Genomic DNA, 26,209 nt, shown 5'->3' with positions numbered 1-26,209 from the left:
TGCCAGTAAATTACCGCAATACCACATCATCGATAGTAGCTGTACCAAAATTACGAAATTACCAGTAATCTATCAAAACTACTTACTTGCTTACATAATCACTAAATACATTATAATAATGGGTACATATAATTTTATTTGTAACCATTCAAATTTCACAATGGAATGAGCAAATTTCCTTGTGTTTAGTATTCATTACTAAATAATTTCCAATCCATTACTAAAATGATGGAAAGGTTACTAAATAATGGAATGGTCACTAAAAACTGGAATCATTCCCTATAGATTTATGAATCGTTCAAATGAAAATCGAAATTTTTCTTTCAATGCAGTGCATTTTACCAAAAAATACCAAATTACCAGCCATTCATTTTTAATTATTAGTAATTCAACATGAAGTACTATCCTTAATATTTGCATTAAATTACTGGTAATTTACTTTAGATTACCAGTAATTTACAATAAATTTTTCAAGAATTCACGTTGAATTACTCAGTAATAAAATTAGCTTCAAATTAGCAAAAATTACCAATTTTACAAAATTTCTAGTAATTTACCAAAATTTCCAGTAATTTACCGAAATTTCCAGTAACTTTTACCAAAATTTCCAGTAATTTACCAAAATTGTCAGTGATTTACCGAAATTTCCAGTAACTTACCAAAATTTCCAGTAATTTACCAAAATTTTCAGTACCTAATTTATTAAAATTTCCGGTGATTACGAACATTTCCAGTAATTTACCAAAATTTTCAGTAATTTGTCAAATATTTCAGTCAAGTTGAAGTTTTTGTAATTTGTTAAAAATGACTTTACTAATAACAAAAAAGGACCAGCAACATATTTGCCAAAAAACAATAAGAATGTTGCTAAAAGTATGGAAAAAAATCTACGATGAAGTTGCTAAAATTATTTTGAACTTTCAAAGATGACTTTTTCTGACACTTTTTCAGACTTTAGCTAACGCACCCATCGGCGAACGTTGCTAGTAGAATTCTAAATAAATACTTAGGAGCTTGGGTGCTTGGTGTATTCGACTTTCCAAGTTTTTGAAAATTTGACATTATTGTAACTATTACCTAATTGACTTTTTTATCTAGTCGAAAATGTCAGATACGATATCTCAAAGTACTGACGACGTCGTAAGTTGAAAAATTGAGGCGTTATTGGGATTGTTTTATTGGATGGGAAAAAATGGAGTAAAAATGCTAAAAGTTGGCTTTAAAACTAAAAAGCGGAGAAAATTGTTCTATATTTTTTCAACAAAAAGCCGAAATTGATTTTTTTAAAGTCGAATTTCAAAAAAAAAATCCCTTTTAAAAATATTGAAAAAAAAATTCAAAAATCTAAAAGGTTCTTTACTTGTGGTTACACCAGTAATAATGGAATTGCTCAAATTGATCTGTGGCAAGGAAAAGGGAGAGCTGGGAGTCAATTTTAGAGCATGAAGCGATTTTCGAGATTTTCATCCCATGATTTTAGTAGGTATTTTTAATAAAAAAAATCGATAATGATACAACGAAACGCGATATGTCACCGTACAGTAATCAGACCATTTGGACCATTTTCAAAAATTCATCAAGAATCAGAGAATTGGGCTTTCGTTGCACTCAAGATTTTGGTTCTCAGATGTAGATACTTCTCTTATAGTGACCTGAATTTCGGTCTGATCGGAATTTATGAATTGCAGAGAGCTTTTTGAGAAATTTTCAAGCTTGATGAATCATCAGAAAACGATATTGTAATAATGTTCAAAATCTTGATAAATTTTGCGTCTATACAGTTAAAAGATACCAACAATTACTTACATATCTAATTAGGTTATATGAAAGAGGGAAAAAAGAAAAAAATGCTTTACCATCATTGAGACCTCATCCAATACAGGATGATTACAAATAATTAAAAGTTTTTTAATATCATGAATTGTATGTACCTACAATTACATAACACGAAACAATTTTACAGACTTTCATCCCATGATTTTACTAGACCATTAGGACCAATTTTGAAAATTTATCAAAAATTCTAAAAGTCGGCTTCGTTGCACTCAAGATTTTGTTCCCAGATGGAGATTGTTCTTTAAGCGACCTGAATGTGGGTCTGATTAGCATTTATGACTTGCAGAGAGATTTTTAAGAAACTTTCAAGCTCGATGAATCATTAAAATATTAAGATAATATTATTCAAAATTTTTGTAACTAAGGCTTCTTTACAGATAATATATTCTAAAAACTAGCTAATTAGGTAATACATAATTATGAGAGGAAGAAAAAGAAAAAAAAGTGCTTTACCTAGCATTGAGGCCTTATCGATGGCTTGGTATAAAAACCTCGTAAGTCCAGATTTTTTCGAAAATGCTTTTTTTGTGGTTTCTTTAGTAAAAAACAACGAGGAATCCGAATTTGAAAACCTCGTAAGTCTAAAACGCATCCTAGCGTTTTAATCGGCGAAAATCCAAGATTAAAAAACACGTAAGTCCGACTTACGAGGTAAGTACATGAATTTCATCAATTGTAAATTTGAAAACCTCGTAAGTCCTTGTTAAAAACCACGTTAGTCGTACGTAAGTACGATGAAAATCTCGTATGTTGTCTCTAGAAACCTCGTATGTCCTTCCAAAGCGCTTTAATCAACTAATTTTATTTTATCAACCTGTAAAATATCATCAGGCCATACCATTAAGACCTCTAAAACATAATAATGCAATCTAAAACTGCAAATAACAAAATATGAATGTATTAAACGTTTTTTTGTTCTCCTGAAAAATGTAGGATTTTGGACTTACGTGGTATTTATACCAAGCCATCGTTATTCAATGTTTACATAATGATGGTCAATAAAATGGGGGTGGGGAGGGGGGGTCATGTGGCTAGATTAAGGGACAACAGATGGACACAAAAAGTCACTTTCTGGTTCAATACGGGGGCAAGAAGGCAAGGGAAACAGAGGGCTAGGTGGAGGGACGACTTTAGGAAACTACTGACCCATCACCATTTTCAAAAGATCGCCCAGGACAGGAAAGAATGGTGCAGGCTGGGGGAGGCTTTTGCCCTATCTTAGGGCCACGAGTGTTATCTATTGTATTTGTAACACTTGTAAAATAAAGCTTTTTTATTTTATTTATTTTACATAATGATGGTAATTAGGCCTAAGTACAAAACTGAAAACAGTTTCACAGATTTCCATCCTATGATTTTACCAGGTACATATTTAACCAAAAATTTGACGCAATGCGCCTACTCATAATTGGATCATTTGTAACATTTTTGAAAATTTATCAAAAATCCAAAAATTCGGCTTTCGTTGCACTCAAGATTTGGTTCCCAGATGTAGGTACATAGATTGTTCATTTAGCGTCCTGAATTTTGGTCTGATTATCATTTATGACTTACAGTAGAGCTTTTTCAGAAATTTTCAATCTCGATGAATCATCAGAGATTGTGATAATATTCAAAATTTTGATTTTGGCTTCTTTACAGATAAAGGATTCCAAAAACTAGATACCTAAGTAATTAGGTAATTTGAGAAGGAGAAAAAGAAAAAAAGTGCTTTACCACCACTGAGGCCTCATCCAATACATGTTTGTATAACATGAAACAATTTTATAGGGGTTCGCATCCCATGATTTTACTAGGAATCTATTTCAATAAAAAATCTAAGCAATGCACCTACTTGCAATTAGACCATTTGAACCATTTTCTAAAATTCATCAAGAATCTAAAAAATTGGTTTTTGTTGCACTCAAGATTAATTGGTGCCCAGACTGAGATTGTTTTTTTAGCGACCTGAATTTCAGTCTGATCAGTATTATTTATGACTAGCATAGAGCTTTTTGAGAAATTTCCAAGATCGATAAATCATTAGAATATATTTTGTGATAATATTTGAAATTTTGATAAATTTGCCTTCTTTATAAATAGGATATTCCAACAACTGGTAGGGTTTCAGGCCAGGTTCTTTCTAAAAATCGTATTCTCCTTCGAATTGGAGACAGACTTGTGAGTCTAGAAATGATTTTCCCTTGACAATTTGATTGGATTTTTCATACAACTTGGAACTTGGAGTGATAATAGGCGGACTCGGAAGGAAATCTTTGAAGATTTCTTTCAATTTTTTAAAAATAATATTTTCTGCTTGAGACAATAGGTACGGTATTTTATAAAATTAAATTCCAGTATTTGGAACCTACCTATATACATAATTATGTTCCTTCTGAAGGGTAACTCAAATAAATATGCTTGCTTACTTACTTTGGTTGTCTGATATAGGTACCAATTGGGGATTTGCCTTACTGCTTACCAGATTACCTATATAACTCACAACTAACGTAAATTGGTATGCTTTTTTACCAAAAAATACCAAATTACCAGCAGTGTATTTTAAATTAAGTATTAGTAATTCAACATGAAGCGCACTTACTTATTTGCATTGAATTACAGGTAATTATTCACTTTAGATTAACATGTTGAATTACTCAGGTAATAAAATTTACCTCAAATTACAAAAAATGACCAGTTCGCAACCAAAATTTACCAGTTGTACAACAAAATTGACGAGTAATTCACCAAAAATCACGAGTAATGTACCAAATTCAGTAATTCACCAAAATTTCCAGTAATTTGTCAAACATTTCAGTCAAGTTGAAGTTTTTGTAACTTGTGAAAAAAGACCTTTCAAATAACAAAAAATGACCAGCAACATTTGCCAAAAAACAATAAGAATGATGCTAGTAGACTTCTAAATAAATACTTAGGGACTTGGTGTATCCGACTTTCCAAGTTTTTGAAAATTTGACATTATTTTAACTATTAATTGACTCTTTTTTCTATAGTCGAAAATGTCAGATATGATATCTCAAAGTACTGATGGCGGAAGTTGAAAAAGTGAGGCGTTATTGGGATTGCTTTATTGGATGGGAAAAAATGGAGTAAAAATTCTGCAAGTTGGCTTTAAAACTAAAATGTGGAGAAAATTGTTCTATATTTTTTCAACAAAAAGTCGAAATTGATTTTTTTTAAGCCGAATTTCAAGAAAAAATCCCCCCAAAAAATATTGAAAAAAAAATTAAAAATCCAACAGAAGTACTTACTTTCATCTATGTGGTTAGACCAGTAATAAGTAATACAGCTTTCATATACAAACTTTAAAATTGTTTAAATATTGATCTGTGGCAAAGAAAAGGGAGAGATGGGAGTCAATTTTAGAGCATAAAGCGATTTTCGAGATTTTCATCTCGTGATTTTAGTAGGTACATATTTTAATCAAAAATCGAAGCAATGCGCCTACCTACTCGTAATTAGACCACTTGGACCATTTTCAAAAATTCATCAAGAATCGGAGAATTCGGCTTTCATTGCACTCAAGATTTGCTTCTCAGATGTAGATTGCTCTGTTAGCGACCTGAATTTAGGTCTGATCAGCATTTATGAATTGCAGCGAGTTTTTTGAGAAATTTTCAAGCTCGATGAATCATCAGAAATATTGTAATAATATTCAAAACCTTGATAAACTTTGCTTCTTTACAGATAGAAGATACCAACAATTATATAGGTGCACAGCTGATTAGGTAATATGAGAGAGGAAAAAAAAAAGAAAAAATGCTTTACCATCATTGAGGCCTCATCCAATTCATAATAATGAAGGATGATATATACTTCTATACGTACAATTTGAATATCGCGTGTACAATAATTACAGTAACACGAAACAATTTTACAGATTTTCATCCCATGATTTTACTAAACCATTTGGACCAATTTTAAACATTTATCAAGAATTCGGAAATTCGTCTTTCGTTGCACTCGAGATTTGGTTCCCAGATGTAGATTGCTCTTTTAGCGACCTGAATTTCGGTTTAATTAGCATTTATGACTTGCAGAGAGCTTTTTGAGGAATTTTCAAGCTCTCGATGAATCATTACAATTTATTATGATACCTAATATTCAAAATTTTCATAAATTTGGCTTCTTTAAAAATTAAAAGATCCCAACAACTAGGTAGGTAATTAGGTAAGTAGGTAATTATTGAAGGAGAAAAAAAGAAAAAAGTGCTTTACCACCACTGAGGCCTCATCCAATACATGATTATAGAACACGAAACAATATTGTATACAGATTTTTATTCCATGATTTTATGTACTTACTAGGTATTTTAACAAAAAATCGACGCAGTGCATTTCCTCGCAACTAAACCATTTGAACCATTTTCAAAAAATTTGGCTTTCGTTCCTCTCAAGATTTGTTTCATCAGGTAGAGAGAGTGTGTTTTTAGCGACCTAAATTTCGGTCTTATCAGCATTTATGACTTGCATAGAGCTTTTTAAGAAATTTTCAAGCTTGATAAATCATTAGAACATTAATTTGTGATAACATTTAAAATTTTGATAAATTTGGCTTCTTTACAGATAGAATATTCCAAAAATTATCTGACTAATTAGGTAATTATTAAGAGGGAAAAAAAGAAAAAAGTGCTTTACCTACCACTGAGGCCTTATCCAATACATTATTTAACGAACTCGTTTCTCAATGTTTTTGCCTTGCAACGCTAATCTTTTTACTAGCTATCTGCTGATAGCTGCCAGCAACAACTACGTGATAGTTTTTTGGATTTTGGAAAGAGCCTCTCTTTGAGAAAATCAAATTACTTTTCTCCCTCCCTCCAAGAATCCCATTATTTTCATCTCCCAAAACGCACGGAGCACGGAGATCAATCTGAGCGTATAAAAATCGGTATGTGGTCTATTCTCGACCGGTTTAATGAGTTTACGAGTAACTCACAAAGGAGGTGAGTGTTTTTTTTTTTTACCAAGAATAGATTTTTCAGATTATGTCGCCAAAAATATCAAAAAATAGAAAAGATTTCTGGTAAAATATTCAAACCTCACGAAAATTACGGGTCTTCAGTTTTCACCAGAATTAAATTTCCTGGATAAGAATTTCTCCATTTTCGAGTACTTATTCTGTAGACTCGAGCACGATTTTCGATTTTTCCAATATTTTGAATTTCTCCAGAAAACGCAGAAATCAACTCGAGCTGCTTAAAATCTAATATTGTGGCTTATTTCAGGCTTGTTCAACGAGTTTATTTTTATTTATTGGTGGGATATTCAGTCCAACTCTCCGAGTGTGCTTGTTTTTCTTGCCAGAGTGGGGTCAGATACGAGTATTTAGGTAATGATTATAGTGAATAAAACAACAATAACAAATGAAGAAAAATTTCTCGTAAAAAGAGCACTTTTTGAGTCCACCTGTAAATCTCTCCAGTTGAAAGATCAACTCTTTGAACTGCTCTAAAATGAATCACAATTCGATTTTTAGCTGCTCAAGTTGATTTCCGTGCCTTTTTGAGAAAATCAAGAACACTGGATAAATCAAAAAACCAGCTGGAGTCTCCAGAGTGTTCGAATCAGTTTGAGTTTTGCAAAAATTTTTTTTTTTTTGGCAAAAGTGAGTACCTACCTATTATTGATTCGAAACTACTCAATTTAAGGTACGTAGGTACCTACTACCTAATTTTTTCAAAATGATATTTTCTACTTAAAACGAGTAGGTATACCTACGGTATTTTATAGAATTAACTTCCAGTATTTGGAACCTACATAAATGTTCTTTCCGAAGATCAACTCAAATAAATTATGCTTACTTACTTAGGTACATGAAAATTGGTTGTCTATTTTTTATCCATCTCGCTTTCTCGATTCTGGGATGCAGAAACGATTGTTATTTGACATTGAAATGCACCCCTCTTCCTTCAACGTCTAGTCGTCTGATCCAGCTCGATACATTTTTCCGCTATCATCTCCCTTTGAAAACCTAATGGCGATCGTGATTGGCAAAATTTCAACTTCACATCGTAACTCACGAACCCCCTCGTTTGGCACTCACCGAAAAAACAAACTTTAAAATCCACTCGATGACCCAACTCGAGCGTGTCGTTCACATCGCGCTTCTTCAACTTTTGAATAAAATACCATTCAAAGTGTACCTAGTAGATAAGTATTTATCCAAGCGGGCTATAAAAAAAAAACGCTTTAATAAGTTTTGATATTTTATGCATTACCCTGTTATAAGAAATTTCCAACTTGTCCTCTCGACGCGATATTATAGCATAAGCTGAGCTTACAGCATGATACAGATACGCTGGCGTATCACCCCATAAGAAATACACTACTGTATATATAGGAGGAAAAAGAACGACGAGCAGGGATATGCGGACATCGATGAGACGAGAAGTGCGAGGCAATAAGTGGCAAAAAAACTTCACTCCTCAGTGTATCTCAATTTAATTTTTGCCTTAGCTTTGCAGTGAAGAGAGCGAATCATAGCGTGGAGTAATTTCTACTTACTGTATATCTACTACTAGGAAACTATTCTAAATTCAAAGACTTCATTAGAAATTCAAAATCCCGAGCTATCCTTTCGCACGAAACGATAGAATTTAATGAGTTATCAGCCCACAGCCATTTCCTTTATTTCTATACGAGCTAGCTTCGTTTCTCGTATACCTATCCCATATACTATTCAGTTCCAATTGCAAACACACAGAGACGAACTATTAATCGTTTCGATACTCGGAAGTAACACCTTCATCTGGATATTTCATTTTATACTTTGGAGATGAGACCGAGTTGTATGATTGGAATTTTATCTCGGTTGATGAAAAATTGCGAAGGAGAGAACCCTCGAGTCCTCTTTTTTTGTGAAGATGGATGGATTGAGTGGGATTGGAAATAGGTAACTTATTAATAAATTCAGTCCAATGGTGAGCTTATTTTTTAGATTTTGAAAAACTTTTCCAAAATGACCTCAGAAAAGGGTCCTAAAAGAAACATTTCCAGGCCTTTTCTTCAATTTTTTCGTATAAGTATAACATTCAAAATTGAAAAAATGAATCGTTTTCACTCCAGCTCCTCTATTTAATAGCCGAGAACAGAATGCTGACTTCTATGCACCGCAAAGTTCCATATAATATGGGGTTTAACCCCTCTGTATACTTAAATACACTCCACTCATGCCACACCCATACTTGGAATTAATGAAAATGCACGCTAACTGGGTCCTTTAAGTATTAAAGCTTCGCAAGCTGACTTTTGAACAGCTTGATAAAACTGACCATGGTATTTGGCGCAGCTTCACGTGTCTCGTCGTCGCCAATCTAACCTTACCCACCTTTCTACTCGTATGTATGGGCAGTTAAGAAGAGGTGTACTGAGCTCTTTTGTATGATAGGGTTCTCTCTTCTCTTCTTTTCGCCCCCAAAGCATGTGCATATACACCATTCAGGGGTGGAGATTGTATACAGCGGGCAGTTGTAATTTACCGGAGAGATATCGCCTTTTATCTGGAGTATTTTATGCGTACTTTTTCTTCGATACCACCACCAAAGAGTATAGTCGTGTGTATGGTCCAAACTAAAGGTAAATTTATACATAACGATTGCAGTGAAGAAAGTATTCGTTGTGGAGAATTCATCTCCATTGTACTGCACCATAGTGGTGGTCAATTACATAAAATGTTGTGTTTATTTTTCAAAAGGTCATGATGTTAAGATTGGGTGTATTACTTATTAGGTACCTATCTTTTTTTAGGTTACAGAATTTTAATTCAGAGAAAAAAAACTTGCCTGGGTGTTCATTTTTTCTCTTGGTAATATGTGAATTTAATTTACCTTTAAATTTTGCTGCTTTTATTTTTTATTTCATTTTTTGAGAATATTTATTTAAAAGCGAAAACAGAAACAATCCAAGACCGAGTAATACGTTTTATTCGTTAATTAAAGGGTTTGCAAGCAAGAACGGTTCAAATGTTAAGGAATTCATTGCATTTTTTCGACGTGATAATTTTTTGATGAGTTTTTTCTCCCTCTGTTTGCTGTAATTAATTTTGATTGATGAGATGCGAGACAAGCTGGTCAATATTGAAATGAATTTTTCTGGTATTGATTCGAGTTTTGAAAGTGCTATTACCTTTTTTGAAATACGTGTGTATATAGGGTGTCCCATCTAGAAACAGTTTCCTTTCATTAGCAATATTGGCAGCATGTCTTCAGATAATGTTTGCTGATTGCTTATGCTCTGAATGAAAAGAGCTGAGTTAGATATATGCTCACTTAAAAAATGTTTGAACGGTTTGTAAGTTTCAACATAATGCACTATATCTACTTGAGAATTGTGATGGTGGAAAGTTGCTGTTTGAGATCTTGGATATTGATATTTTTCCCCTAGAATTTCTTACTAATGAAACAGACCAACTATGTATTCAATAAAGATGTAATTACGTATTTCATCTGATGAAATTAATATATGTCAAGCATGGGTACAATATGTACATCAAATCTTATCCCTACTCAATAATAAAACAGAATGATATTGGAATTGACAATAAAAAATACCTACATCTAAATTGTATTATAAGATATTAAAATCAACAATGCTCATTGAAAGACATGAAATTTACTTACTTTTTACATTTCGTGACCAGCGATTTTATATTTCTCTGCGTATTTATGAGCAAGCTCAGTGACCAAGTGTTCAGATATCCCTAGCCAATGTATGACTCTAACGTTTGTTATCTTATCTTGGTTGTAAGCAATTAACTACCTATGCTAGCAATCACTTACCATGTGTGGACTATGGCACCACCCATCTCATACTCGTCATGATCCGTGTTCAAACTGAATTCTTCATATTTATTCAATCAATCTCATTATCTATAATTACCTACTCTATCCTAGCTATTAAATATTTGAAATCTTTCCCCACAATAAAGGTTTTTCGAACGTATTATACCACAATAGGAAGATGAATTCGAGCCATCTTGACGCACAGACTGAGCCTGCAATGGGCTCTTCAAAACGTGTCATTTTTCAGGAACGTGATTTGTTTGCAACTTTTGACTAATGTAACATTAATGTAATATTTCCGTCCCCTGGAAAGTTGCGATTTGAGTTTATAGATTTCCTTGAACCATTGACTTCGTCGAGATTTGATACGATTGATCAAAAATTAACGTTTTTCTCATTTTACTTTGTGTGTAGCACTTTTCCATCGTCATTGAACATTTTTTTTTACGAAGAACTAACGATGAATTTGTGTTCAGCAGGTTAAAATGTTCCGATGATAACCATCTTTTCGCGATTATTTTGATCAAATTCTGAAAATTCAGGCTTTCATTTTTAAGAGTGCTGTATAAAAAATCCAAGCAAAAAAAATTGAACAATTTAATCGAAATGATCGTAAAAAGTGTAGTAGGTAATCATGTTATTCTCACCTGCTGAGGACAAACTCAGCATTATTTTTTTTGTACATATGTACAATTGTACATATAAGGAGTTTTTGAAGATGGAAAAGTGCTTCAAAGTTGATGGTAATTTTTTCGACCTGCCATAACTTTCGAGTGGTTGGTAGAGGCCTAAATGTGATCTTAAATTTCTAATTCAGTGGGTGGCAAAGACGTTCAGAAACTCGAATCGCCACTCTTTTTTCCCGAAAATGATAAAAAACCACTTTTTTTCAATCATCAAAAGCCCAGTAGAGAGAACTAAAAGTGGAATCCAATTTCGAGGTCAACGTTTCAGGAAGGTTTTGAGACTAAAATAGCAACTTTTGAGGGGTCTTAGGTACTTATTAAAGTGTTGTACAGGTTACGCAACTCAAAAGAAGCAAAATCCACGCGTTTTTTTTTCAAAACTGATCCCACTTTGAGGACTCATGCCTAAGATCTCTGTGTGACTGTGGTAGGAGACTAAACATTTTTCTGGCCTGTATCTCCTCCCTCAGTCAAAGTAATCTTCCTCATCAATTTTCTTCGAAATTCAGGATATGTTTTTTCACTCTGCCCTATTGTTTTGCGCTTGCTCGCAATCTATGAGAAATTATTCTCTCAGTCTCAGAAATATCAAAAATCAATGCTAGAAATTACTTACTTGGCAGTTATTCTACGTAATCAGAGCCATTCCAGTTGAATTCTTCTGTTCGTAATTTAATTTTTTTGTCAGTACCTAATTAGGTACCTATACCAAAAAGTTCTGTTTTCAATTAGAATTGTGTTTCATATTTTTTTTTTTTTTTTGCAAATTCAATCAAGAAGAGCTGTTTTTTTTGTGATGTATTTTGCTCTGGTTTCTGGTTACTTTTTGGTTACCTACTTTTTCAAAATTTTTTGGCTATCTGAGCTAACTTTCCTTTTTTCTTGAAAAAATTGGGTAAGAGCGAGCCCTCACTTACCAGGAAAAAGTTTCAAGGGCCTTCCAGTTTGGGCCATTCGTCATCATTTTGACGTACCTATTTTACCCACAAGCAAAATGATGAAAAATTTATAGGTACTTAATCCATTGCACAAACTTTGAGTGATTTGGCATAGAATGATCCTTTATTATGCTTTAGCAGTTGCTCTTTTTATAATTGAGAATAATATCTCCGGGATGATTTATTTTCTATTCATTTTCTGGGAAATAGTTGCATAATTGGCCCATATAGTAATAGCATCCTGCATCCTATTCAAGAACAATATCCACTTACATATTTTATATTTTCTTTTTCTTCCTAACTGTCGGGCGTTAGTGTTCATACTGTGACTTATGGTCGCAGAAAACAATGTTCGAAGAAGCTCAAAATGAAGGTAATGGAAATGATAAATATAAAAATTCCTTGGAATATATCACTTCTTTTGTTTGCTGATCAAAACAGTAAAACCACACTTGCAATAGGTCGGTATAAAATCAAGCAAACAGCGTTTCATTCGCATTATTTTACGCGAACCCTGTACCTACTATACATATAGGTGCACCTTGATACGAGCAAGCGAAGAGAGAAACAACAGCGCTGCATTAAATCCCCTTTTCGCCGTTAAAAACTAACCGTCTATGTAATGTAGCTCTCTTATTTTAAAATATCACTCGGAAGAGGTTTACATGCTATTTTCCGGGACAAATCTAACATGGGTTCACAATTATCTGATTCCGGTTACTGGTATAAAATACTACACGGTATTCTTTTAGGTGATACAGCGTAATTATTGTTAAGAGATACTGTTCCTGCAAAACCTTTGCGCTTTTTCCTCCTCCTTTAATTTACTTTCTTTTTTATAATGATTTCGCGTATACCGAGAAGGCGCGCCAGGTGGTAGCGGAGAAGCCGGCGAAAATACCTCGAGAAGAAAAATATGCTCGATAAAGCGCCTCGCAGCAGTTTAATTTACCTAAATGATTATTTTGAGGATTTTTTTTTGTAATGCGATTTTTTTTCCTTCTTTTCATTCCTTCTTTCTTTATTACAGTTAAACCGTACAATTTAACTATTGTGGATAGTAATCAGCCTTTGTCGTCTACTCGAGAGTATAAAATTATTTGTCAAGCTTTCGGCTCCAGACCGCATGCCAGTATTACGTGGTGGAAAAATGGCGAACTGTTGACTAATTATACCGAAGAGGTAAGTAAGCTATTTTTTTTCTAGATTTAGCAAAGCGTACCTAGCTAAGGATTCGAGTGATGAGTGAATTTTAAAAGAAGATAATGATGCTGTGAGATGGTGTAATGTGTGAGTAAGTGGTAACATTGAGTGATGGAATAGTTCCACCGATACAAATTCACGATGAAACGAACAAAATTTCTCTCATTTTTGAACATATATATCTGTTTATTTACAAGAGGGCCATTCAAAGTTGAATCAGTCACGATTTGGATTCAAGTCTTTCAATTTTGTTCGTTTTTCCCCCTTCTTTTGTATCAGGAAAGTGTAGAAATCGTCATTATTGAACCCCCTAACTCTCCTGAAGCCAGTGAGAGGGGGGATTAACCGTTGCAATTTCTCGTCATAATGGCCAACTTGGGCTTCCAAAAGCAAATTGACAAGTTGGAACGTCTAACTGCATACCTACTTCTAGCTTCCTGTGTGAGAGCAAACCCTTAACCTTGTACCTATGTAGTTTGATATGTTCAGCTGATTTTAAAGTTCGATAAAATGCAGTACCTACTTTACTTTTTTTCCACATTTCAAATTTTGTTTTCAATTTTTTTCCAAGAGTTTTTTCATTTTTGGCTTCGGTTCTTCCAGTTTGAATTTTTCATTTTTGAAGAAATACATCTGGAATTTAGAGAACTAGGTAGCTGAATTCCTTCAAAAATGAAAAAAAAATTCTGTAAAAAAAATTGAAAATACCGAAATACCAATTTTAAAATCTGTAGGTTAACATGATTGTTGAAACAACTTTCAAAGAAGCATTAAAATATGTACTTCGCTAAAAATTGAAAACAAAAAACGAAATCTTACGAGTAGTTAAATTATTAAATAAATATGAAATAATTATCAAAAAATACCCGAAACAATAATTGATGGAAATCATATGCAAACAAATTTGACCAAACACGGAAAAAATAGCATAAATAAGTTAAACAAAAAAGTAAGAAAAATTGTTCGAAGATACTTACGTGTAGGTAGTCAAAAATGACTTGCAAAAATCTATAAAGCATCAAAATTACCTACTTACTTACTGCAAATCAACAAAAACCATTTAAGTTGATACTTTTTAGTGTGCGTAGCACACTATTGGTTTCGCTTTGAGAAATTGAAATTTCAATTACAATGAATGTTCTCTTAAGCTATTCAACCCTTTTTCGTACCTATTGGAGACCATTTGAGAATCATTAAGGCGGAGGGTATAGATTTATTTTCAATCAATTCGGATGGGTAATTGCTGAGTAATTGCAATTTTAGTTCATTATTTTAAAGCATTAAATCCTAAAAAAGGGAAAAGGGGACTTGTAGAACACCTGCCGCTCATTGTACCCTGCTATACCCCCAGTCTATTCCATCACCAGCTGTGTTTCATTGTACCCTGTTACACCCCCCGTCTGTTAGCTGTAAATTCCAAGTGGGAGTGGTTTGGTGGGGCGTTTACCAAACAAATATATTATTTTAATGCCCTAACCCTCGTCGTGAATTTGTGGCTGAGTGGTTAGGGCATGTAGGTAGGAATAGGAAATTTAGGGACCCAGGTTCGAATCCCCGTGAGGTAAGTAGGTAGGTGACAGATTTTTCGTAGGAAAATTGGATAGGTAAATGCTTTGGAGTTACCTAGGTAGTACATGATAATGGGGAAAAAATAATGCTGAAATTGAGTTATGAATTATGATATCATTTGCTAACTAAAAATTCATTTCATTAATTTTTTGTCTACCTATAGCCATAAGTATAGTAAGAATTACCTTGACGTGAATAATTTCTAACTTTTTACTTATAATTTAAAAATTAATTACTTCAAAATGAGTAATTAAACTAATTTTTTTTACAATTGAAACATGTAATTTTAATTATCATGATTTAGTAAAAATTATTAAAACAAAATGATTTTTACTATTGGTACCTATAGCAAAATTTATTAAAATGATAATTTTTACTATACGATTACAGTAAAAATTATTGAATGGGATCTGGTACTTAATTGTGCTAAATACCAGTAGGTATTTAGTTAAATTTTTTTGTAAAAATTACCCATATTTTTTTTGTGTAATTTAGAGGCAATTCAAATTCTTAACATATTATTTTATAAGATTTAATTCTTAATTTAGAATAAAAAGCAAGTTCTGAAAGTTGGTTTGAAAATTTATTAATTTGAAGAAAATGGGAATTCTAAAAAAAATAATATGAAAATTTGTATTTAGAGACGCTGAGAATTCCAAAAATTGATTAAAAGTTCTGTAAGTTGCAGATAATGTGAACTTGAAAATTATATGAAATAAGTATTGTAATATTTATGAAGAAGATGAGAATTCTGAAAAATTGGAGGCAATGTAAATTCCAAAAATTGAGTAAACGTTTTACAATTTGTGGACAATATGAACTTGAAAATTCAATTTGAAATTTTTTACTTAATTTAAAGACAATAAGAATTCTGAAAAATTATTCAAAATTTGACTATTTAGAGGCAATGTGAATTCTAAAAATTGATTGCAAATTTCCTAACTCAGCAGCAATGCAAAATTCTGAAAATTTATTGAAAACTTTATGAAATTGTAGCGATGGGGAATTCGGGAAATTGATTTGAAATTTTGTAAATTTTAAAACAATGCAAACTATGAAAAACAACTAAAAATTTCTTAATTTAGAAGCTATACAAGCTTATAAATTATTCTGAAATACCTATTGTAATTTGGAAAATATGAAAACACTGAAAAACAATTATTATTTTGAAGCAGTGAGAGTTTCAAAAATTCTCATTACTGTGACATGGTTGATTCACTTATGCACTACCTAGATGTAATAACGGTTATAGCTGTGGAAAAGGCAGCTAGCTACGCACACTTTGCAGAAGCTTAGCATGTCTAGTTATTTTACAGACAGGACAGCTTTACCCATTGTTCGCTAAAATGGGCCGAAAATGATGAAATTGAGTTTCGACAGTTCCAATATCACTGAAAAATTGCCTCTGCGGGAGTACCTATAGATATTAAAGTATTAAAAAAATATCATTTCGATCGATTTATATCTTCCAATCACCCAAGAGCCTTCAATTTTTTCAAAATTGTAAAAATTATCAACAATGGTTCAAAAAAAAATTTTAATGTCATTTAGACCAGAAATTCTGATTGTTTTGGATTTTTAGTTAACTTCCGGTATGAAAGCTGAAAAATTCTTTTGTTCAAATGTTCTCTCGAAGGAATGAACAGATTATTTTTGTAAAATTTTCACACGAAGGTGAAGCCTCAACGTAGATGATCGTGCGGACCACAGTACGTGACAGTATCAAATTCTGAACCAAACACTTTCTTCAGATGGATAGTGTAGCTATACAGGAGTTTCACAATTCAAACGAAACGCAAGACATTGTAATATTAAAGGTTCTGTAAAAGTGTAAAAGTATATACCTACTCAATGCTGCGTTAAAAAATTACAGAATCATGCATAATTGCATAGGTACCTACATTTTATTACTCTTTAAAAGAAACCAAATTACTAAGATCTTCACCAGTAAGTGGATATTATTCATCTGCTCATGCTCTTGCTCTTTTTTGTTTCAATCTTAAGAAATAGACAAAATTGTTACCTTACCTAGTTATTATTTTCAAATTTCAAGTAAGTCATTCGGAGTACACTAAAAGTAGGTTATCCTCTAACAATTCGGCAATCCACTGTCTTCTGATAGTCTATCTTTATCGATTAATTCCCGTCTCTGATCATCACGACTCACATACAAGGTCGACAGGCTGTATCCCATGCTCTCCAAGTGGGCAGCGAGGAGGAGTTAACACTTGAAATTTCTCGTCATAATGGCCAACTTGGAAGTCCAAAAGCAAATTGGCAAGATTGAAACGTCTAACTGCATAGCTTTCTGTGTGGGAGCCAACCCTTAATTTTGTAGTTTGATATGTTGAGCTAATTTTAAAGCTCGACAAAAAGGCAATATAGTACTTTACTTTATTCCAAATTTCGGGTTTTTCCTAATTTTTTTCTCAAATTTTTTTTCTTATCGACTTCGACTCTCCCAGTTTGAATTTTCCATTTTTGAAGAAATTCAGCTGAAATTTGGAGAACTCGGCTGAATTTTTTCAAAGATGAAAAATCCAAACTGCAAGAGCCCAATCGATTCATGCAAAAAAATTTGACCAAACATGTGGAAATTCCATAAAACATTATTAAAAAACCACTACAATGATGTAATAACGCAAAAAAAACCATTAAAATTTTGCAAGAAAGCAAGAAAAATTGCTCAAAGAAGTGTAGTCGAAATGACTCGCAAACATCTTTAAAATATTAAAATTACCTACTATACATTTTTATTACTCCGTAAAATACACGAAATCACCTCGTCCTTTATCAGCGTTCTTTGTTTGCAATTTTTGAAAAAGATGAATTTTGTCATTTTTTGAGAAATTAATGGCTCTTGTGCGATCGAAAGAATCATGAAATTTTCATAATGGATTCGCGAACTCGGGGGAAGGGGAGGTACGAAGCTCCAAAATTGTGGTAAAATATTGTATGACATCTCGTTTCATATACGTTTTACGAATATAAAATATCAATTTCTCGGGCTTGTCCACAATGGTGAAAGAACTTTGTTTCCCGGGAAAAATCATGCTTCAACGAATTTTAAACACAAAATTTGCAATTCAACTAGAATATGTGCATACTGCATTATAAATAGAGGTGACACGAGTATAGCCACGATGGATTTTTTTCAAATATTTTTGCCCCCTAGGAGGCAGATATTGACAAAAGAAAATTCTTTCCAAAAGAATATAGGTACTTGCATGAGTACAATTATTTGAATTTTTTTCAAATTCTTCCTCCATGGTGAGTAATTTTCAAAAACTCAAAAAACACTCAAAAATGTGTTTTTTGTCATGGCACCATCAATAAACGCGATACTGCCAGTGATAATTATAGTTTTGAAATTTTGCATGCGGACCTTTATAAACAGGAGAAAATCAAACAACTTTTTGAAGGCCCCATTTCGAGCCCATGGCACCACATCCCTCAATTTTGGATACCAAATTGGTGGTTTCGATTTTTAAAAAAAAAAATCAGATCATGTATAGAGGGTATCAAACGATGACGAATGACGCAAACCGGACATTTTTGCGATTTGAACTTTTTTTCAAATTGTTGTACTTTGAGAGGATAATCGACGAATGATGTCAAAATCAGTGTTGTCATTTTCAAAAACCTAAAAAAATCGATTTAAGAACTTATAATTTCAATAATAACCACGATGTCCACGAGTTGAAATTCTGAAAAAATTTTCAGTTTTAGTCCGTTTTATGTACCTACTTAAATAGAATAACATAGGTACCTAACAAAATATTGCACAGACATTTTTTTTCATTTTTGAGAAAAATAAATGACAAGTTTGGCACTTTGCAAAAATACCATCAAAAACCTAAGCAATGACAATTTTTGCATTTTTGTGATATTTCATCAATGTGTAGACGAACATGTGAAAAACATCCCTCTCCCTCCAAATTTGTCAACAAATTGACGAGAAGTACCATTTTTTTGTGCTATACCTGTGTGTGTTTGAATTTTTCATTCTTCAGGCCTCCACCGGTTCAAATTCTCTATTAGCGTACTTAATTTCGGTTTCTTGGAACGAAGTTTAAACGATCGGTTATAGTTTCTGAGCAATTCTGCTCGAGACTCGAGAACTTCCAAAACTATATGAAATGAAACATCGATTAGAAATCTGACAAGACAATAAAAAGATAATACTAAAGAAAATAATAGGTACTCACTGCTCACCCTCTCGATTTCGAAAACCTCTGCAAAATTTTATTTTCAAAGCAATAATCGAAGTTGAAATTTCAATGTAATTTTCGATATTCGCTGCGTCATCGACGAAAAGAAAAAAATATTCGAATCGTAAGGTATCGCTCGTTCTAATGTGACAAGTTGTGCACTCGCGTAGTTTTACTCGTAGTTATCTCTTAAAAGGCATGAGTCAGATGACTCATACTGACGCTATACACCTTATTATTCACTATGAAAAGAGCACATCACTTTTTTACTAGCGTAAGGATGAGTCATTTAACTCATTCCTTCAAAGAGATAAAGGTTTTCTTATGTGTATTTAAATAAAGTGTAAAACTACGCGAGTGCGCCACTTGTCGCACAAGAACGACATAACATACGATTCTGATATTTTTGTCCTTTCACCAATAACAAAAAATATAGGTATTGAAAATGACATCGAAATTTGAATTTCGATTATTCCTTCGAAATGTTTAACAGTAGGTATCTGTCGAATTACCTTTTTCATCCAAACGTTATATGATTATTTGGGTCTCAGTTTGATAATCATTATTCATTAATAGTTACTCTGAAAAAAAATACCGTCACAGTTTTCTATTCGGAAACCATTTTTTAAAAATGATTTGCATTAACTAAACGTTGGACAAGACAGAGTTTTAAATCTCATACTATGACGAGTAAAATGCCATTGTACACCTCTATGAAACAATGTTAAACCATATTTGGCATTTTTTTCTTCACATTTTAGTCAAAATTTTGGGGCTACCTGTACCCCTTTCTCCCATTTCTTTCAAATTCTATCAAGTAGAGTTCATATAATATTATTGTGAATACCTCAAAGACTTATGCTTCTTGGATTTTATCAAAATTCCCAAATTTTGGCTTGGAAATTTGGCAAGCTTTTGATAACTGAGCTTTTTTTGAAATAAAAAAAACTCGTTTATGCAACCAGCCCTAAGGAGGGTCGAGGTCAGAGACGAAGCAAAGGGGGGCTAGGGGGCAGCCTGCTCCCCCAGTGTTCCGCGAAAGTTGGGAAAAGTTGTGAAATTGTGAGAAATACAAGGAAGTTAGGAAAATACAAAAATTCCGGCAATAAGTACTTATTTTAGTTTTGGAGTTTTCAAATATTACAATTTTTTACAATCATCAAAGTTAAAAACTTTCCCAACTTTTGAAGCCAAGCCAGTTTCTAAATCTATGATTTTCCCAACTAAAATTCACATTTTTTTCAAAAATTTTTGCCCTCGCTTTGCTCGAGCAAAATTGTTGTCTCTTTTCACATCAACACTACTACAACTGTTTTGCTTCTTGAAATTACAAATTTGGAAAATCTTTTACCCTCGCTTCGCTCGGGCCAGTTGTCTTTTTTTCGCGCTTGAAAATTTCAAGAAACTATTGATAAATTTCTTAAAAAGTTGAGATCAGAAAAACCGAATTTTTTCATTAAATTTCATATTCTTCTACTTTTTGAATTACAATTTTTCCATAGCTTTTAGCCTCGATTCGCTCGAGCCAATTTGATTCTCTTCAACTAAGTTACAATTTCAAGAAACGTATGATTGAATTTGAAAAATATTGAGACCAGAAAAACTGGATTCTTTTATTAAAATTGTTGTTCTACTTTTCCATTTCAAGTCACATATTTTCCAAAACTTTTGCCATTGCTTCACTCGGGCCAATTTAGTTCTTTTTTTCACACTAAGAATTTCACAAAACCATTGATAACATTAACAGAAAGTTGCCCACCTGACAATAGATTCGCCGATAAAAAAAATCCAGTGAAAAAGCCGGCTCAAATATGACAGTAAATTTGCCATTAAAAAAACGCCAGAAAAAAATTGGCTGCTGTTTATACCTAATGCATTAAATCGCTGAATAAAAACCTGAAATCTGCAAAAAATTTCCAGCCCAAGCGGGGATCAAACCCAGGACTCCCGCTTGACAATCCAATGCTCTAACCACGCAGCTATCATTGCAAGGTGAATATTTCTGTTTTCAAGCGGTATACATGTACCGCACTTCGTACTTTTATTCAATTTTTTAAACAGAAGTTGTGAATACCCATTGCGCATGTGCACTATAATCGGTGAATAAAAAACAGCTGATTTGTGAGAACTGGCAGTTCGGCAAATAAAAAATTCTGCCATTTGCTGGTCAAAAACGGCTGTTTAAATGGCTGTTTTTATAAAAAGTAGCTTTTTCTAACCGGCATTTTTCTATGGCAAATTTACTGACATTTTTGCGCGCCTATTAAACGGCAAATTTACAAAAATCAACCGGCATTTCGGCTTAACCGGCAAATCTCTTGTCAAGTGGGTGAGATCAGAAAAACCGAATTCTTACATTAAAATTGATGTTCATTCTACTTACTTTGCGATCTACAAACTTTTTAAAGCTGTGGAGTGGAGATAGATTCTGCACATTATGATATACATATTTCATGTATGTACATTTCCATGTATAGGTAAGATCATCACATGCGCTAGCTACCTACTAGAGGCCTAGCAGTACCTAGCTTCTGAGAGCTTTGTGGGTACCTGGCGACTTACCGCCTCGTTACCTACTTTTCGGACACTGAGTGTATTTACGTACCACAACACAGACATTCATCTTAATGATAATTATCTTACGAAATAAGAAATTCCTTTAGTTGTTATTTGTATTGTGTATTATCAATTACAAAGTAACAACTTACTCAAGCTAATTATTATACTGGCCTGTACAGTATTACGTAAGGAGAGATGGCATTTCATGCCTTAGGAAGTGCAAAGCACATCACCACAGGGAACGGGATTAATAAACGGATGTGGGAAGGTCCATCTACGTTACTCTTTAAGAAGAGATTTTCAATAAGGATCAACAGTCATTTTACGTAGGTAATAACTCCTGGACCCGAGTCCATCTGGTCAACTCAATCAGCATAACTGGAACAAATCACTTTCGAAATAGATCACTTTTTCTCTCGCTTACTCGATCGAAAATGCTGTACAATCTGTCTCTACAAAGCTTTTGGCTTCACTTTGCTGGGACCAAATTGATTCTCATCTCCAAAGTTACAATATGTTAAAAAATCTATGGTTGAATTTGAAAAATGTTGAGATTAGAAAAACCAAATTCTTTTATTAAAATTGATGGTATTCTACTTCTCAAATCATAAATTTTTCAAGACTTTTGCCCTCGCTTCGCTCGGATTCCAGAAATACTCATAATAATACGTGATGCGCTCTGTGAAATAGGACCACAAGTCAGAAAATAAAATCGATGGCTTGGTTTAAGAAACACGTAAGTCCAGGTTTTTCGAAAATGCTTTTTTTGTGGTTTCTTTAGTAAAAAAAACGAGGAATCCGAATATAAAAACCTCGTAAGTCGAAAATGCACACTAGCGCTGTAATCGGCGATAATCTAAGATTGAAAAACACGTAAGTCTGACATACGAGGTTTCTATAATAAATGAAAAATACATAAGTCCGACTTACGAGGTTTCTATTATAAAAACCACGTAACTACAAGAATTTCATCAATTTTAAATTTGAAAACCTCGTAAGTCCTCATTAAAAACCACGTAAGTCCTTTGTAAGTATGATGAAAACCTCCTATCTTGTCTTTAGAAACCTCGTATGTCCTTTCAAAGCGCTTAATTAACTACTTATAATTGATCAACCTATAAAATATCATCAGACCATACCATTAAGACCCCTAAAATATAATAATGCAATCTAAAACGGCAAATAACAACATCTGAATGATTTAAACGTTTTTTTGCTCTCCTGAAAAATTTACCGTTTTGGACTTAGGGGAGATTGTTGTACCAGGGACCGATTTTTCGTTTTTTGGGAATGGACTCCACCCATTAATTATTTTTGAAAATGTGAATAGGGTGCATCAAAGAATGGTCTTTTACAAAAAAAAACGAGATATTCACATTTGTTCAAAACTCATTCCCCTCCCCTCCAGAATTTTTTGAAAAAGTCACTTTTTTTTGGTCCCTGGTACAACGGGTCGTGTACCAAGGACCAAAAGGAAATTTACCCTGGAAAATGCCTAAAAGTTGGCCGTGAAGGCATAAAGTTCACGTATGGATCATAGACATTCATTATACATATTTACTTTTTACAATAAGATCATATAAAATTTTGCAGAATTTTTTTAAAAAAATTTCATAAGTTTGTCATGTTGTACCACGGACCATAGATTTTTCCTCAAATTTCCACCAATTTCAAATAAATTTTGAAACGTTTTCAGATGCTACAATGTAAAAACTGTGTAAAGGGCATCCTGGCATCTGAAAAAGTATCAAAATTCGTGAAAATTAGATGAAAAAATTGCGGTCCGTGGTACACGATAAAATTTGGTCCCAGGTACAAGACCTCCTAAAATTTAGAAAAAAATTTCTACAAAATTTCACACAATATTTTTCCAAAAAGTGAATATGTGTACTTACACTTGGATAGTGTAGCTACACGTTGCACTAATTGCTTTGACAAATTTCAAATAAACAACAGGTCAAAATGAGTTCACAAAACATGGCAAAATGTAATTTTTCGTTTTAAAAAGTGATAATCGTGTGCAAAATTTTCAAATGAAAACCTTATCGCCTATAGTTCATTTTGTGGCATACCCTAGTGATGCTTTAAAACGTAGTGGGGTCCGAATTCCGCAAGTGGCGTTAGTGAGGGAAAGGTCCCTGGTACAACAGGTCCAGGGTACAACAATCTCCCCTACGTGTTATTTAAACCAAGCCATCGTAATGTTCAGTACATTAAAATAATTGAATTGTGATGACAAATATCAATTTTCAAGTTTTGTTATATTTTGAAAGAACACACTTCTAAGAACTTGTGTACAAATTTTCAGCGCAAAAATATTGGTTAGTTCGTCCTTAATTAAGTATGTGTTATAAAAGCGCATATCACATTTTTAAAAAGGATCACAAGTCAGTAATCACGTTTTGGTGATGTTTTTCTGCTCTTTCCTGTTATTTATGTTAGTTTCACAATAAAATTAGTTGTATACCATTAGAAAACCCATTTTTTAAAAATGTTTTGGTGGCTGGGTGTCTGTAGTGACAGCTTGGCACTCCGGAGGTCGCAGGTTCGAGTACAGCTGCTGGCAAAAATTGAAAAAAAAATTTTCACTCATTTCTGTTTCAAGTCGTGAGTTTTTGTAAAATTATCACTTTTTACACATTTTTACGTTTTTTTTTTTCAAATTTCTTGCGTCATTTTCCTACTTTTGTGAGTAATGAATTTATGCATGCCTTGCATAATATCAGAACCATCCATCCATTTGATGTAATTTTTTTTTTATAGAATCGCATGGTATCCAGGATACACATATTAAAATTTCAGATCGATATGTGAAGTGGTTTTGAAGTAAAAAAATAATATGTGCTCGGAAACGCAAAAAAACTTTGAACTGATTTTTCTCAAAAAGCATTTTTTCAAAATTAAAACTTTGAGGCGCCGTGTCTCGGGTATTTTTCAACCAAATTTCGATATTTTTATCTCAAAATGTTTGGAATGAAGTCCTCTAATAATTAAGCAAAAAAAATCAATTTCGAGTTTTCCGACTTGTGGTCCTGTTTCACAGAGCGCATCACATATTCAAAGCTTTGATTATAGTCGACAAAGTTACAATTTTTTGGCTACAAAATGTCATGATACAATCCCCTCACTACTTGTAACTTAAATACCCTCTTTTTAAGTTGGGAATTTTCTGTCAAATTAGTTGGGAATCTTAGGATCTTTGCCCCCCCCCCCCCCAGCAAAACCACGTCGCTACGTCCCTGGTTGAGGTGGGGACCAGAAATGATCATTCTATTTCTCTTTCTTAATGTAAGAAATTTTTCAAAAAAAATTTGAGCAGAACTGCATAGGAACCGAATCTAAAATGTGGCTGATTTGATATGGGATTTACTTACTTATTATGACTACTTATCAAATATGTAGTTGGGAATTTTCTGTCAAATTAGTTGGGAATCTTAGGATCTTTGCCCCCCCTAGCAAAACCACGTCGCTACGTCCCTGGTTGAGGTGGGGACCAGAAATGATCATTCTATTTCTCTTTCTTAATATAAGAAATTTTTCAAAAAAAATTTGAGCAGAACTGCATAAGAACCGAATCCAAAATGTGGCTGATTTGATATGGGATTACTTACTTATAATGACTACTTATCAAATACCTATCTTGAATCTAGGTGACCAATCTCATATTTTTTATCGTGTACACCTAGTACCTAATAAACACATCATAAATGACAAATATTTTTGTTCACAATTTATGCAAAATTGATTTTTTTCTTACACCTTTGTTTCATAATTACGATTGAGACACAAAATTCGAGCTCAACGTGAAATTTCTCTCAGACGAAAATAAATCATAAAAATAAAACGGTTCGTATTAAAAAATGATTCAAATTGTACAAACACAGTCCAGAGTCACTGTAGCGCGAAAACTCGAGTCGAAAAAAAAGTAATAATAATACCGATATAGCCATTTCGTTGCTTAAACAATATTCATTATGCACGATATCGTAGGTATTATCGAAACGTTATAAACGTTTATTTTTTGTTTTTCTAAATGAGAAAGCTTCTCTGCAGAAAAAAGAAAAAAATGAGACGAAAAACTGAAGAGAGAAAACGCTCGGATGGAATAGCGCGGTATGGTAGGAGAAGAGTCGAAAAGAAGAAAAAAATAAAATTACTTCTAAGTTCCTTACATTTAGAGAGAAATCTGTTTTTCTTTGTTCTTGGACGAAGTATTGCTTTTATATACGTTAAAAATTTACAAAGAATTCCTGAAATCTTTTGAATTTTCCCTCTTACGCGAAAAAAAAGACCTTTTAAAAAACACTTTTCGTCGTAATAATTTTCTAAAAAAAAAAAAACCCTCAGTTAAAAATCTTTTTAAAATATTTACCCTTTAATAATGGAACTGTTTTTGCTTCGTTGAGCGAAGATACTTAATCCGTT

General features: G+C 33.0%; 1 protein-coding gene across 1 annotated transcript in view; it reads left to right on the top strand.

Annotated features, from left to right (window-relative positions):
- side-VI (sidestep VI) overlaps positions 1 to 26,209 on the top strand; it is a 464,426-nt gene that overhangs the window by 311,848 nt on the left and 126,369 nt on the right. The window contains exon 6 of the mRNA XM_065354946.1: positions 13,273 to 13,424. Within this exon, the coding sequence (XP_065211018.1) occupies positions 13,273 to 13,424 (152 nt within the window). The remainder of the gene's footprint in view (positions 1 to 13,272; positions 13,425 to 26,209) is intronic.

The sequence above is a fragment of the Planococcus citri genome, chromosome 3 (genome assembly GCF_950023065.1).
Source record: "Planococcus citri chromosome 3, ihPlaCitr1.1, whole genome shotgun sequence".
Classification (NCBI taxonomy): Eukaryota; Metazoa; Arthropoda; class Insecta; order Hemiptera; family Pseudococcidae; genus Planococcus; species Planococcus citri.
Note: the sequence above shows the minus strand (reverse complement) of the source record. Positions and strands in the feature narration are given on the sequence as shown.